The sequence below is a fragment of the Pristiophorus japonicus genome, chromosome 3, assembly GCF_044704955.1.
Source record: "Pristiophorus japonicus isolate sPriJap1 chromosome 3, sPriJap1.hap1, whole genome shotgun sequence".
Lineage (NCBI taxonomy): Eukaryota > Metazoa > Chordata > Chondrichthyes > Pristiophoridae > Pristiophorus > Pristiophorus japonicus.
In genome coordinates, this window is record NC_091979.1 from 709,447 (window position 1) to 722,600 (window position 13,154).

General features: G+C 52.7%; 1 protein-coding gene across 9 annotated transcripts in view; it reads right to left on the minus strand.

Moving 5' to 3' along the window:
• LOC139259621 (uncharacterized) overlaps positions 1 to 13,154 on the minus strand; it is a 61,349-nt gene that overhangs the window by 41,066 nt on the left and 7,129 nt on the right. For 6 of the 9 annotated variants that reach the window (XM_070875111.1, XM_070875114.1, XM_070875115.1 and 3 more), the window contains exons 1-3: positions 7,368 to 7,741; positions 2,284 to 2,352; positions 1,048 to 1,119 (exon numbers count right to left, since the gene is read on the minus strand). In XM_070875111.1, the coding sequence (XP_070731212.1) occupies positions 1,048 to 1,119; positions 2,284 to 2,352; positions 7,368 to 7,388 (162 nt within the window). In that variant the 5' untranslated portion in view covers positions 7,389 to 7,741. The other 3 variants (XM_070875109.1, XM_070875110.1, XM_070875113.1) reach the window with 3 other exon arrangements.

Sequence of the window (13,154 nt, forward strand, 5' to 3'; positions counted from 1 at the left end):
GCATCAGACAGTTCGTAGGTTGGGGGATTGGGGGGGCGGGGAGGGGTCACACAGTTTGTGGGGGGGGAGGGGTCACACAGTTTGTGGGGGGGAGGGGTCACACAGTTTGTGGGGGGGAGGGGTCACACAGTTTGTGGGGGCCCACAGTTTGGGGGGGCCCACAGTTTGTGGGGGGGGGAGAGTCCCACAGTTTGGGGGGGCCCACAGTTTGGGGGTTAGAATTGTGAGGGGGCATTAACTGAAACATTCGCTAGGGGGGGGGGGAGGAAGTTCCACAATCGGTCGAGGAAGAAAATGCTCCCTCAGGTATGGGCAGGCTATTCGAGCATGTGAGTGTCACCCTGCCTGAGAAACCGGCCCCTCCGTCCTCAATCCCCCTCCCCACCGGCACACATACTGCTCCATTGGATATTCCACCACGGGGGCTTCAGCAGGACAACAACAACTTGTTTGTATGTAGCGCCTTTAACGTAGCAAAGGGTCCCAGGGAGCTGGTGGATCAGTTAATGCAGCACAGATCGGGGGGGTGGAGGTGGGGTGGGGTGGGGGGGGGGGAGGGCGGGAGGTGATGCTGGTTCCTGGGATCTTGCTATGCCTCCAGGCAGGAAGCAGAAGCAGGAGCCCCGGCCCAAGCCTAACCCAGTGGTACTGAGGACAACGTTAAGCCTTGCCCCTCCCCCACACACCTGCCACCAAGGGTTTGACTTGGGATCTTGCTATGCCTGTGTGTTGGCTCAGTACCACATCCCGGGGGCTGTTGGATCGGTTAACTCAGCACAGACCAGGGGGGCGGGGAGAGTGCGTTGTGGTGCTAGTTCCTGGGATCTTGCTATGCCTGTCTGTGGGGCTCAGGACCATATCCCAGGGGCACAGACCGGGGAGGAGTGGAGGGAGGGTTGCTGGTTCCTGGGATCTTGCTATGCCTGTGTGCCGAGCTCAGGACCACACCAATCTCTGGGATCAGGTTACACCTGGAAGAGACGTGCAGTGAGGGAATTCTTCTCTCCCTCCACCCCCCAAATCCTACCCCCCCCCCGGGACACTCACCTTACCCGCCATCTCTTTCAATCTGATCAAAGCATGTTGCGGTATTACTCCAAAAGCCTCATCCAGAGCCATCTGTGAAAATAAATCAGAGGGTCAGCATCAGACAGTTCGTAGGTTAGGGGATTGGGGGGGGGCGGGGGGGAGGGGTCACACAGTTTGTGGGGGAGGGGTCACACAGTTTGTGGGGGAGGGGTCACACAGTTTGGGGGGCCCACAGTTTGGGGGAGCCCACAGTTTGGGGGGGGCACAGTTTTGGGGGGCCCACAGTGTGGGGGGGGCCCACAGTGTGGGGGGGCCCACAGTTTTGGGGGGCGCACAGTTTGGGGGGGCCCACAGTGTGTGGGGGCCCACAGTTTTGGGGGGCCCACAGTTTGGGGGGGCCCACAGTTTGGGGGTTAGAATTGTGAGGGGGCATTAACTGAAACATTCGCTAGGGGGGGGGGGAAGGAAGTTCCACAATCGGTCGAGGAAGAAAATGCTCCCTCAGGTATGGGCAGGCTATTCGAGCATGTGAGTGTCACCCTGCCTGAGAAACCGGCCCCTCCGTCCTCAATCCCCCTCCCCACCGGCACACATACTGCTCCATTGGATATTCCACCACGGGGGCTTCAGCAGGACAACAACAACTTGTTTGTATGTAGCGCCTTTAACGTAGCAAAGGGTCCCAGGGGGCTGGTGGATCAGTTAATGCAGCACAGATTGGGGGGGTGGAGGTGAGGTGGGGGGGGAGGGCGGGAGGGCGGGAGGTGATGCTGGTTCCTGGGATCTTGCTATGCCTCCAGGCAGGAAGCAGAAGCAGGAGCCCCGGCCCAAGCCTAACCCAGTGGTACTGAGGACAATATTAAGCCTTCCCCCTCCCCCACACACCTGCCACCAAGGGTTTGACTTGGGATCTTGCTATGCCTGTGTGTTGGCTCAGTACCACATCCCGGGGGCTGTTGGATCGGTTAACTCAGCACAGACCAGGGGGGTGTGGAGAGTGGGTTGTGGTGCTGGTTCCTGGGATCTTGCTATGCCTGTCTGTGGGGCTCAGGACCATATCTCAGGGGCACAGTCCGGGGAGGAGTGGAGGGAGGGTTGCTGGTTCCTGGGATCTTGCTATGCCTGTGTGCCGAGCTCAGGACCACACCAATCTCTGGGATCAGGTTACACCTGGAAGAGACGTGCAGTGAGGGAATTCTTCTCTCCCTCCACCCCCCAAATCCTACCCCCCCCCCCCGCCCCCGGGACACTCACCTTACCCGCCATCTCTTTCAATCCGATCGAAGTGATCAGTATTTCTCTCAAAGCCTCTTTCAGAGCCATCTGTGAAAATAAATCAGAGGGTCAGCATCAGACAGTTCGTAGGTTGGGGGATTGGGGGGGGCGGGGGGAGGGGTCACACAGTTTGTGGGGGGGAGGGGTCACACAGTTTGGGGGGGGAGGGGTCACACAGTTTGGGGGGGGAGGGGTCACACAGTTTGGGGGGGGAGGGGTCACACAGTTTGGGGGGGAGGGGTCACACAGTTTGGGGGGGAGGGGTCACACAATTTGGGGGGGGAGGGGTCACACAGTTTGGGGGGGGAAGGGTCACACAGTTTGGGGGGGGAGGGGTCACACAGTTTGGGGGGGAGGGGTCACACAGTTTGGGGGGGAGGGGTCACACAGTTTGGGGGGGAGGGGTCACACAGTTTGGGGGGGAGGGGTCACACAATTTGGGGGGGGAGGGGTCACACAATTTGGGGGGGGAGGGGTCACACAGTTTGGGGGGGGAAGGGTCACACAGTTTGGGGGGAGAGGGGTCACACAGTTTGGGGGGGGAGGGGTCACACAGTTTGGGGGGGGAGGGGTCACACAGTTTGGGGGGGAGGGGTCACACAGTTTGGGGGGGAGGGGTCACACAATTTGGGGGGGGAGGGGTCACACAGTTTGGGGGGGAAGGGGTCACACAGTTTGGGGGGGAGGGGTCACACAGTTTGGGGGGGGAGGGGTCACACAGTTTGGGGGGGAGGGGTCACACAGTTTGGGGGGGAGGGGTCACACAGTTTGGGGGGAGAGGGGTCACACAGTTTGGGGGGGGAGAGGTCACACAGTTTGGGGGGGGAGGGGTCACACAGTTTGGGGGGGAGGGGTCACACAGTTTGGGGGGGGAGAGGTCACACAGTTTGGGGGGGGAGGGGTCACACAGTTTGGGGGGGAGGGGTCACACAGTTTGGGGGGGGAGGGGTCACACAGTTTGGGGGGGCCCACAGTTTGGGGGTTAGAATTGTGAGGGGGCATTAACTGAAACATTCGCTAGGGGGGGGGGGAGGAAGTTCCACAATCGGTCGAGGAAGAAAATGCTCCCTCAGGTATGGGCAGGCTATTCGAGCATGTGAGTGTCACCCTGCCTGAGAAACCGGCCCCTCCGTCCTCAATCCCCCTCCCCACCGGCACACATACTGCTCCATTGGATATTCCACCACGGGGGCTTCAGCAGGACAACAACAACTTGTTTGTATGTAGCGCCTTTAACGTAGCAAAGGGTCCCAGGGGGCTGGTGGATCAGTTAATGCAGCACAGATTGGGGGGGGGGGTGGGAGGTGATGCTGGTTCCTGGGATCTTGCTATGCCTCTGTGCTGGGCTCAGTACCACACCGACATCTTGGATCAGCTAAATCAGGTTCTATGGGGAAGAACGGGCGCCCTGGGAGAGACGCGTTGTGAGATGTTATTAAAGGGGACTCTTCTGCCCCTCCACCCCAAATCCTTCCCAGATCCCAGGACATTCACCTCATCCTCCATCTCCATGTAAAACGTCCCAACCCCCTTCTCATAAACACCCAGCCATAGAAGGAAATAGTAGGACAGTTGAACTAAAGGGTCAAGGGGGAGAGAGAGGCGGAGAGGTTTAGGGAGGGAATTCCAGAGCTTGAGACCCAGGCAGCTGAAGGCATGGCCGGCAATGGTGGAGCGATGGGAATCGGGGGATGCTCAAGAGGCCGGAATTGGAGGAACGCAGAGATCTCGGGGGGGCTGGAGGGGGGTTACAGAGATAGGGAGGGTGTAGGGGCAGGAGGGGGTTACAGAGATAGGGAGGGTGTAGGGGCTGGAGGGGGTTACAGAGATAGGGAGGGGTGTAGGGGCTGGAGGGGGTTACAGAGATAGGGAGAGTGTAGGAGCAGGAGGGGGTTACAGAGATAGGGAGGGTGTAGGGGCAGGAGGGGGTTACAGAGATAGGGAGGGGTGTCGGGGCTGGAGGGGGTTACAGAGATAGGGAGGGGTGTCGGGGCTGGAGGGGGTTACAGAGATAGGGAGGGGTGTAGGGGCAGGAGGAGGTTACAGAGATAGGGAGAGTGTAGGGGCTGGAGGGGGTTACAGAGATAGGGAGGGGTGTAGGGGCAGGAGGGGGTTACAGAGATAGGGAGGGGTGTAGGGGCAGGAGGTTAGAGAGATAGGGAGGTGTGTCAGGGCTGGAGGGGGTTACAGAGATAGGGAGGGGTGTAGGGGCTGGAGGGGGTTACAGAGATAGTGAGGGGTGTAGGGGCTGGAGGGGGTTTGGGATAGGGAGGGGTGTAGGGGCTGGAGGGGGTTTGGGATAGGGAGGGGTGTCGGGGCTGGAGGGATTTGAGCAGCAGGATGAGAATTTTAAAATCGAAGCATTGCCGGACCGGGAGCCAATGTCGGTCGGTGAGCCCAGGGGGTGATGGGTGAGCGGGACTCGGTGCGAGTTAGGACACGGGGCAGTCGAGTTTTGAATGAGCTGAAGTTCATCAGTATTGAGAATCACACCCCTCCCCAATATTGCTCCCCGCTCCCCAATCCCCCCCTCGCCTCTCCCTCCCCTCCCCCCCCAATCCCCAATCCCCTCTCCCCCCAATCCCCCTCCCCCGATCCCCAATCCCCCGATCCCCAATCCCCCCTCCACTTCCTGGTTGGACATGGAAGCGTTATCGAAACAACAATAACTTGCATTTATATAGCGCCTTGAACGTTGTAAAATGCCCCAGGTGTCTCACAGAAGAGTAATCAGACCAAATTTGACACCGAGCACATAAGGAGATAGAACAGGCGACTAAAAGCTTGGATAAATGATTGAATTGAAGGAGTTTCTTTGAGGAGGAAAGACCGATAAACAGCTGGAGAAGCTTTTGGCTCTCGGTTCAGCAATGCCTTGTTTTCAAAATTCTCATCTTTGTTTACAAATCTCTCCCTAGCCTCGCCCCTCGCCCCTCCCTATCTGTAATCTCCTCCAGTCACTCAACCCCACCCCAAGATAATCGCTCCACCATCGGTGGCCGTGCCCCTAACCCAGAGGTGGGCAATTATTTGGGCTGTGGGCCCCTGAACAAGTTTTGGTGAGTTATTGAGGGCCACCCACCAACGGTCCACTTCCCATCGTGATGTCTCACACAGACCACTGGAAGATATACCGTACGTACACGGACCTGAAATGTCCCCACGGTGATCCCGCGACAACCCCACGGCCACCGCACAGTGGTCACTCAGCCCGCGGTTACCCCACAGTGGTCACTCAGCGACCCCGCGGTGACCCCACAGTGGTCACTCAGCGACCCCGCGGTGACCCCACAATGGTCACTCAGCGACCCCGCGGTAACCCCACAGTGATCACTCAGCGACCCCGCGGTAACCCCATGGTGACCCCACTGTGGTCACTCAGCAACCCCGCAGTGACCCCAGTGGTCACTCAGCGACCCCGCGGTGACCCCACAGTGGTCACTCAGCGACCCCGCGGTGACCCCACAGTGGTCACTCAGCGACCCCGCGGTAACCCCATGGTGACCCCACAGTAGTCACTCAGCGACCCTGCGGTGACCCCACAGTGGTCACTCAGCGACCCCGCGGTAACCCCACAATGGTCACTCAACAACCCCGCGGTGACCCCACAGTGGTCACTCAACGACCCCGCGGTGACCCCACAGTGGTCACTCAACGACCCCGCGGTGACCCCACAGTGGACCCCACAGTAGTCACACAGCGACCCTGCGGCGACCCCACAGTGACCTTACGGCAAATGTAAAGAAACCGTGCATGGGAACATTGCCTCACACATAAATAAATGGTGTTGATAATGGCTACCATTAAAATTGAAAACAGTGAGTGGAATGTCCAATATAAGAGGGAGTTAGATATGGCCCTTACGGCTAAAGAGATCAAGGGGTATGGCGAGAAAGCAGGAATGGGGTACTGAAGTTGCATGTTCAGCCATGAACTCATTGAATGGCCTACTCCTGCACCTATTTTCTATGTTTCTATGTTTACCCGGGTCCAGCGAGCTCTGACTCCACTTTGTTAATTAAATGGGATGGTGTTAAACTGAGTGAATAATTGTGTGCGGATTTATACCCTCACTAACAGTGATTGGTGCAAGCAAGGCATTTAAATTGGCCAACTCGTAGTGTTGATCATGACTCCCACTTCTCCCCTTCCATTCATTCATAAACATTAAATAGTGAAATCTTCCGTTACTAAGTGAATGAAATGATTGATGGTCGATTAGATACTGTACTGAAAGTCTCAGTGGGCCCGGGTCTCGGTGCCCCCAATGTGAAAGGTGTTGTATTGTTAGTATGCTGGGGACAGGAGGCTCTGCGAGGCCCGAACTACAATCGCCCGCCATTACCTGGGCCCCTGTGCCGTGAGCGGCGGACTTTAGAAAGGTGGTTCGCGGATTGTGAGCGAGCCACACACAGACGTTAGGCCGGCTCCGAGACGCCAAAGGGAAACAGGTCTGCATCATACGTGTAGCAGCAGTCCTGTAGCGTTACTAGTCGAGAATCGCAGCCTATTCCCAGGCCGCAGTAACCTTGAGCCAGCTCTCCTCAGCCCCCCCTCGCTAGTCCTCGGGGAAATTATCACAGCACACCTACCATCCCTACTCAATTGGTGAACTCTCTCAGGATATGGATTGTGATGGTCAAAGTCAAATGGACTTCGGAAGATGAAGAAAGATTGAAGTAGCTGATAAAACAACACGGCAAAAACGAGTGCAAGCTTACAGCAAGTCACGAGCTCTGGCCCACGTTTGATTTCTGTCCCATCCAGCTCTGAAATACTCTCCCTAAACCTCTCCGCCTCTCTCTCCTTCTTTAAGATGCTTCTTAAAACCTGCCTACGAGCAAGCTTTTGGTCGCCTGCCTTACGCGGCTCGGTATCAAAGGTTGTTTGATAACCGCTCCTGTGAAGCACCTTGGGATGTGAAAGGCGCTATATAAATGCAAGTTGTTGTTGATTATGTGCAACTGTTAAAATACCGACTGCTAAAAAATATGGTTCCCTTCCACTTTTTGTTGCAGCTATTCGCTGCGCCTGGGCCTTGCTGCCTGTGTAAGCATCTGTACCTCGTGTTCGGGGAGCAGCATGATCCCAGGCTCTAATCAGCGACCAAGTTGAAACGAAGAGAATGACACACACAAAGAACCCTCTTCTCTCTCTCTCTCTCCAAATTTCCTGGTCATTTGCACTGCTCCTGACGCAGAAATTCCCAGCATTCGAAGAAATCTTCTCGGCAGAAAAATGTCAGCGACTGAAGAAGGATGTGGCCGGGACGAGGAAGTGGCGTGTAGGGGGAGGGCGGAGTCTGAGAACACTGAAAACGTGTGCTGACGTAATGTTAATAAATAAATAAATCTTCAGTAACTGAGGCAGGGCAGAGTTCTGTGTGTAAAAGGAGGGAGAGAGCGAGAGAGAACGGGGCATTCACTAACAGGGAACAATATCATACCACTCGTGTTACAGGACCAGTAATCCAGAGGCCTAGACTAATGATTTCCAGATGTGAGTTCAAGTCCCACCTCGGCAGCTGGGGAATTTAAATTCAGTTAAATAATCTGCAATAAAGAGCCAGTGTCAGTAACAGTGACCATGAAACTACCGGATTGTCGTAAAACCCACCTGGGGAGGAAATCTGCCCTCCTTACCTGGTCTGGACTACGTGTAACTTCAAATTCACAGCAAGCCACTCAGCTGTAACAAACCACTACAAAAAACAATAAGAATTTAAAAAACGGACGGACCACCTGACATTGACCTCTGCACCGGCTTCGGACACGACACCAGCACACCCAGTGTAATCGACTCTGCAACATCCACCTCACCAACATCTGGACACTTGTGCCAACACTGGGAGAGCTGTCCCACAGACCAGTCAAGCAACAGCCTGACAGTTATACTCACAGAATCATACCTTTCAGCCAATATCCCAGGCTCCTCCATCATCATCTCTGGGTATATCCTGTCCCACCGGCAGGACACACCCACCAGGGGTGGCGACACAGTGGTCTCCAGTTGGGAGTCTCATGGCTTCAGGTCATGCCTGGACAAGGAAACCTCCTGCTGATTACCACCTACCGCCCTCCCTCAGCTGATGAACCAGTACTCCTCCACGTTGAACACCACTTGGAAGAAGCACTGAGAGTAGCAAGGGCACAGAATGTACTCTGGGTGGGGGACTTCAATGTCCATCACCAAGAGTGGCCCGGCAGCACCACTACTGACCGAGTCCTGAAGGACATTATTGAAGGGGGATAGAGTATAAAAGCAGAGAAGTCCTGCTACAACTGTTCAGGGTATTGGTGAGGACACACCTGGAATACTGCGTGCAGTTTTGGTCTCCGTATTTAAAAAAGGATATACTTGCTTTGGAGGCTGTTCAGAGAAGGTTCACTCGGTTGATCCGGAGACAAGGGGGTTGATTTATGAGGATAGGTTCAGTAGGTTGGGCCAATACACATTGGAGTTCAGAAGATTGAAACTTATAAGATAATGAGGGGGCTCAACAAGGTGGATGCAGAGAGGATATTTCCACTCATTGGGGAAACTAAAACTAGGGGCCATAGTCTCAGAATAAGTGGCCGCCCATTTAAAACCAAGATGAGGAGAAATTTCTTCCACATGGCCCACTCCTGCTCCTATTTTTTATGTTCTCTCTTGTTGGTTCTCTCAACACCTGCTGCAGACCCAGTCTGGCAGCTATGTCATAAGAACATAAGAAATAGGAGCAGGAGAAGGCTATTTGGCCCCTCGAGCCTGCTCCGCCATTCAATACGATCATGGCTGATGTGGTCTTGGCCTCAGCTCCACTTCCCTGCCTGCTCCCCATAACCCTTCACTCCCTTATTGTTCAAAGATCTGTCTATCTCCACCTTAAATATATTCAATGTCCCAGCCTCCACAGCTCTCTGGGGCAGAGAATTCCACAGATTTACAACCCTCTGAGAGAAGACATTTCTCAGAGGCACCAGCAGAGGGAGATAGAGAGCCATGTGTAACTGAGTGTGCAGTGATACAGAGACACCAACAGAGGGAGATAGAGGGGTTTACAAAAGTGTATTGGAACATTTTGCCTTTAATCCAGAGATCACTAATGGGCAACAAACAGGGGGCATAGATTTAAAGTAATTAGTAGGAGGTTTAGAAGGGATTTGAGAGGAACATTTTTCACCCAGAGAGTGGTGGGGGTCTGTAACTCTCTGCCTGAAAGGGTGGTCGAGGCAGAAACTCTTGCCACCCTTAAAAAGTACTTGGATATGCACTTGAAGTGCTGTAACCTGCAAGGTTACAGACCAAGAGCTGGAAAGTGACATTAGGCTGGATAGCTGTGTCAGCCGGCACGGACACGATGGGCCAAATGGCCTCCTTCCGTGCTGTAAATTTGCCAACCTGAAAAAGACCCATTTATCCCAACTCTGTTTTCTGTTAGTTAGCCAATCCTCTCTCCATGCTGATATATTACCCCCAACACCATGAACTCTTATCTTGTGTAGTAACCTTTTATATGACACCTGATCGAATACCTTCTGGAAATCTAAATACACTACATCGACTGATTCCCCGTCATCCACCCTGCTCGCTACATCCTCAAAGAACTCTTAATAAATTTGTCAAACACATTTTCCCTTTCATAAAATCACGTTGACTCTGCTTGATTGTGTTATGATTTTCTAAATGTCCTGCTACTACTTCCTTAATAATGGATTCCAGCATTTTCCCAATGACAGATGTTAGGCTAACTGGTCTATAGTTTCCTGCTTTCTGTCTGCCTCTTTTCTTGAATAGGGGTGTTACATTTGCGGTTGTTCAATCTGCTGGGACCCTTCCAGAATCCAGGGAATTTTGGAAGATTACAACCAATGCATCCACTATCTCTGCAGCCACTTCTTTTAAGATCCAAGGATGCAGGCCAACTTTGATTCCAATCCACTTGGAACACATCCCCCTTCAACTCAATGAACCTAGTCCCCCTCCAGATGAGTATTTTCAAGTTTGATTATTCTGTGACCTTTTTCTTAACTACTCCAAAGTTGATTGTGATCACTGCTTCCCAAATGTTCCCCCACTGAAACATGCCCCACGTCATTCCCCAGAATTAGGTCCAACACTGTTTGTTTCCTCATTGGGCAGGGAACATACTGAGGACATTCTCTTGTACACATCTCACAAATTCCTCCCCCGTTTTACCCTTTATACTGTTATTTTCTCAGTCTATATTAGGGTAATTGAAGTCCCCATTATCACTACTCTATGCTCCTTACACCTTTTTCAAATTGCCTGCAAATGTGCTCCTCTATCGTCTTCCTGCTATTTGGTGGCCCATAGTGTACACACAATTACTCCTCTGTTGTTCCTTAATTCTAACCAAATAGATTCTGCCTTTGAACCCTTTCTAGTGCTGTAACAATCTTTGACCAATACTGTCACCCACCTCCTTTTTGTCCTTCTCTATCTTTCCTCAATACTTTGTAGCCAGGAATATTAAGTTCCCAATCTGCCACCTTTTTGAGCCAGATCTCATTTTGCCACAATATCATAGTCCAACGTGGTGATCCCAGGCTCTGCATTTACATAAATGCACTCGAAGTCCATTTTAACTTGCCTCCACCCTACCCCCCACTGCCCGCCCCCCCCTCCCCCAACCCCTCCCCCCCCACAACCCTCCCCCACCCACCACCCCTTCCCCCCCCACTGCAACTGCCAATACCCCCTTCCCCCCCACCACCCCCCAACCCCCCCTCCCCCCCCCCTTCCATGTGATTGCTCCTGTTTCTGAATTACTCTTTACTCAAAAGGCATCAAGGGGTATGGTGAAAAAGTGGGAATATGATGCTGAGATAGAGGATCAGCCATGATCATATTGAATGGTGGTGCAGACTCGAAGGGCCGAATGGCGGTGCAGACTCAAAGGGCCGAATGGCCTACTTGTGATCCTATTTTCTATGTTTCTAAAAGCTGTTTGTCTCTCCCATTCCTCTGTACATATTGTTTTTCCTCTCTAATGCTTCATCCTTGCTGAGGAACTCTGCAATGTTTCCTTCCCTGCCCGGGAGCACAGATACCAATTGGAGAGTTCCCATGGCTGCACTTACCGAGATAATCTCATTCAGGAAATGGGTTCCACATCAAATTCCTGCCACCTCCAACTCCCCCCCTCCCTCCTCCCACTCAGACCCAGGATGATCCTTCTAGAATTGGTTTCAGTAAAATACAGGAAGCGGCTCAGATGAGCCCGGTCTTATTGTTAGCCCTGGAAAGCAATGGTGTAATTGACTGGGAAGTCAGGTGAGGAGTGTTCCATTAAACTTGTATCCATCTATACTTCCACTTCAATCTGTAAATTGAATATTGCTGGTTGCAATAATTATTTTTTTCTTTGTCAGCAATGAAAATATCCACTCTTTACGTAGCATGGGCAAGATACAAATGGAGTTCCACTGTACCGCAACAAAGTGCATCAACTCCAGCATCACACGTGTATTTTCTGAGCTTCTATCGTACTCCCCATTGCAAGTAGGAATGTGAACCTTGTTACTACACAGAGAGTCAACACTGCCTGCAATGGGAGCAAGGCATGAACACAGGGGAACGCAGAGGAGATGGAGGGATGGGGAACACCGACAAATGGGTCTGGGAAAAGGAGGAACAGGTATGGTAAGATGAAGCAATAAAAGATGATCGGGAGGTCGTGATGGAATAAACCAGAAAAAGCATGGAGCAAAGGACTCCCCTCCAGACTATATATTGGCGTTGATATTAACTTGTATCGCCCGGTATTAATGGGGTGGTTAGTCTCAGAACAGGGTCAGCAGTCTTAGGGTCCAGTTAACTCCCACAGCACGACTTCCAGTTGGCCTATCCACCTGCTTCAAACCAGGTTCCAGGACCCCTATTGCCATTTTAGGTTGTATATGGTCGGGACATGCACCGTTCGGACTCCAATCATTTCCACGGGCGAGAGAGGGGCCGAGACAAACTCCTCCTGGCCCCACAAAAATAATCTGGGCTGCTGCCCCCCCCCCCAGAGGACCACCCCTACCCTTACCTTTCTGCCAGGCAGCTCGTTCTTGGTAACCTCAATCCGGCTTCAAGTGCGGGTGACCTTAAGCCCAGTGTTTTACTCGATATAATGTTCCCCTCCCAGTGTGCAGCAGCACCACTGGAGGTTTGACATATTAGAAAATTATCATACTGCTTCAATAAGGGAAGATTGTCCTTGACTAACCTGATTGAATTTTTTGAGGAGGTAACCAGGAGGGTCGATGAGGGCAGTGTGTACGATGTAGTGTATATGGATTTTAGCAAAGCTTTTGATAAGGTCCCACATGGCAGACTGATCACGAAGGTTAAAGCCCATGGGATCCAGGGCAAAGTGGCAAGTTGGATCCAAAATTGGCTCAGGGGCAGGAAGCAAAGGGTAATCGTTGATGGATGTTTTGTGACTGGAAGGATGTTTCCAGTGGGGTTCCGCAGGGCTCAGTACTGGGTCCCTTGCTTTTTGTGGTATACATTAATGAATTAGATTTGAATATCGGGAGTATGATTAAGAAGTTTACAGACGACACTAAAATTGGCTGTGTGGTTGATAATGAAGAGGAAAGTCATGAGCTACAGGAGGATATCAATCTACTGGTCAGGTGGGCAGAGCAGTGGCAAATGGAATTTAATTCAGAGAAGTGTCAGGTGATGCACTTTGGGAGGGCTAATAAGGAAAAGGTAAACACATTAAGCGGTAGGTCACTTAATAGTGTAGATGAACAAAGGGACCTTGGAGTGCTTGTCCACAGATCCCTGAAAGTAGCAGGCCAGGTGGATAAGGTGGTTAAGAAGGCATACGGAATGCTTGCCTTTATTGG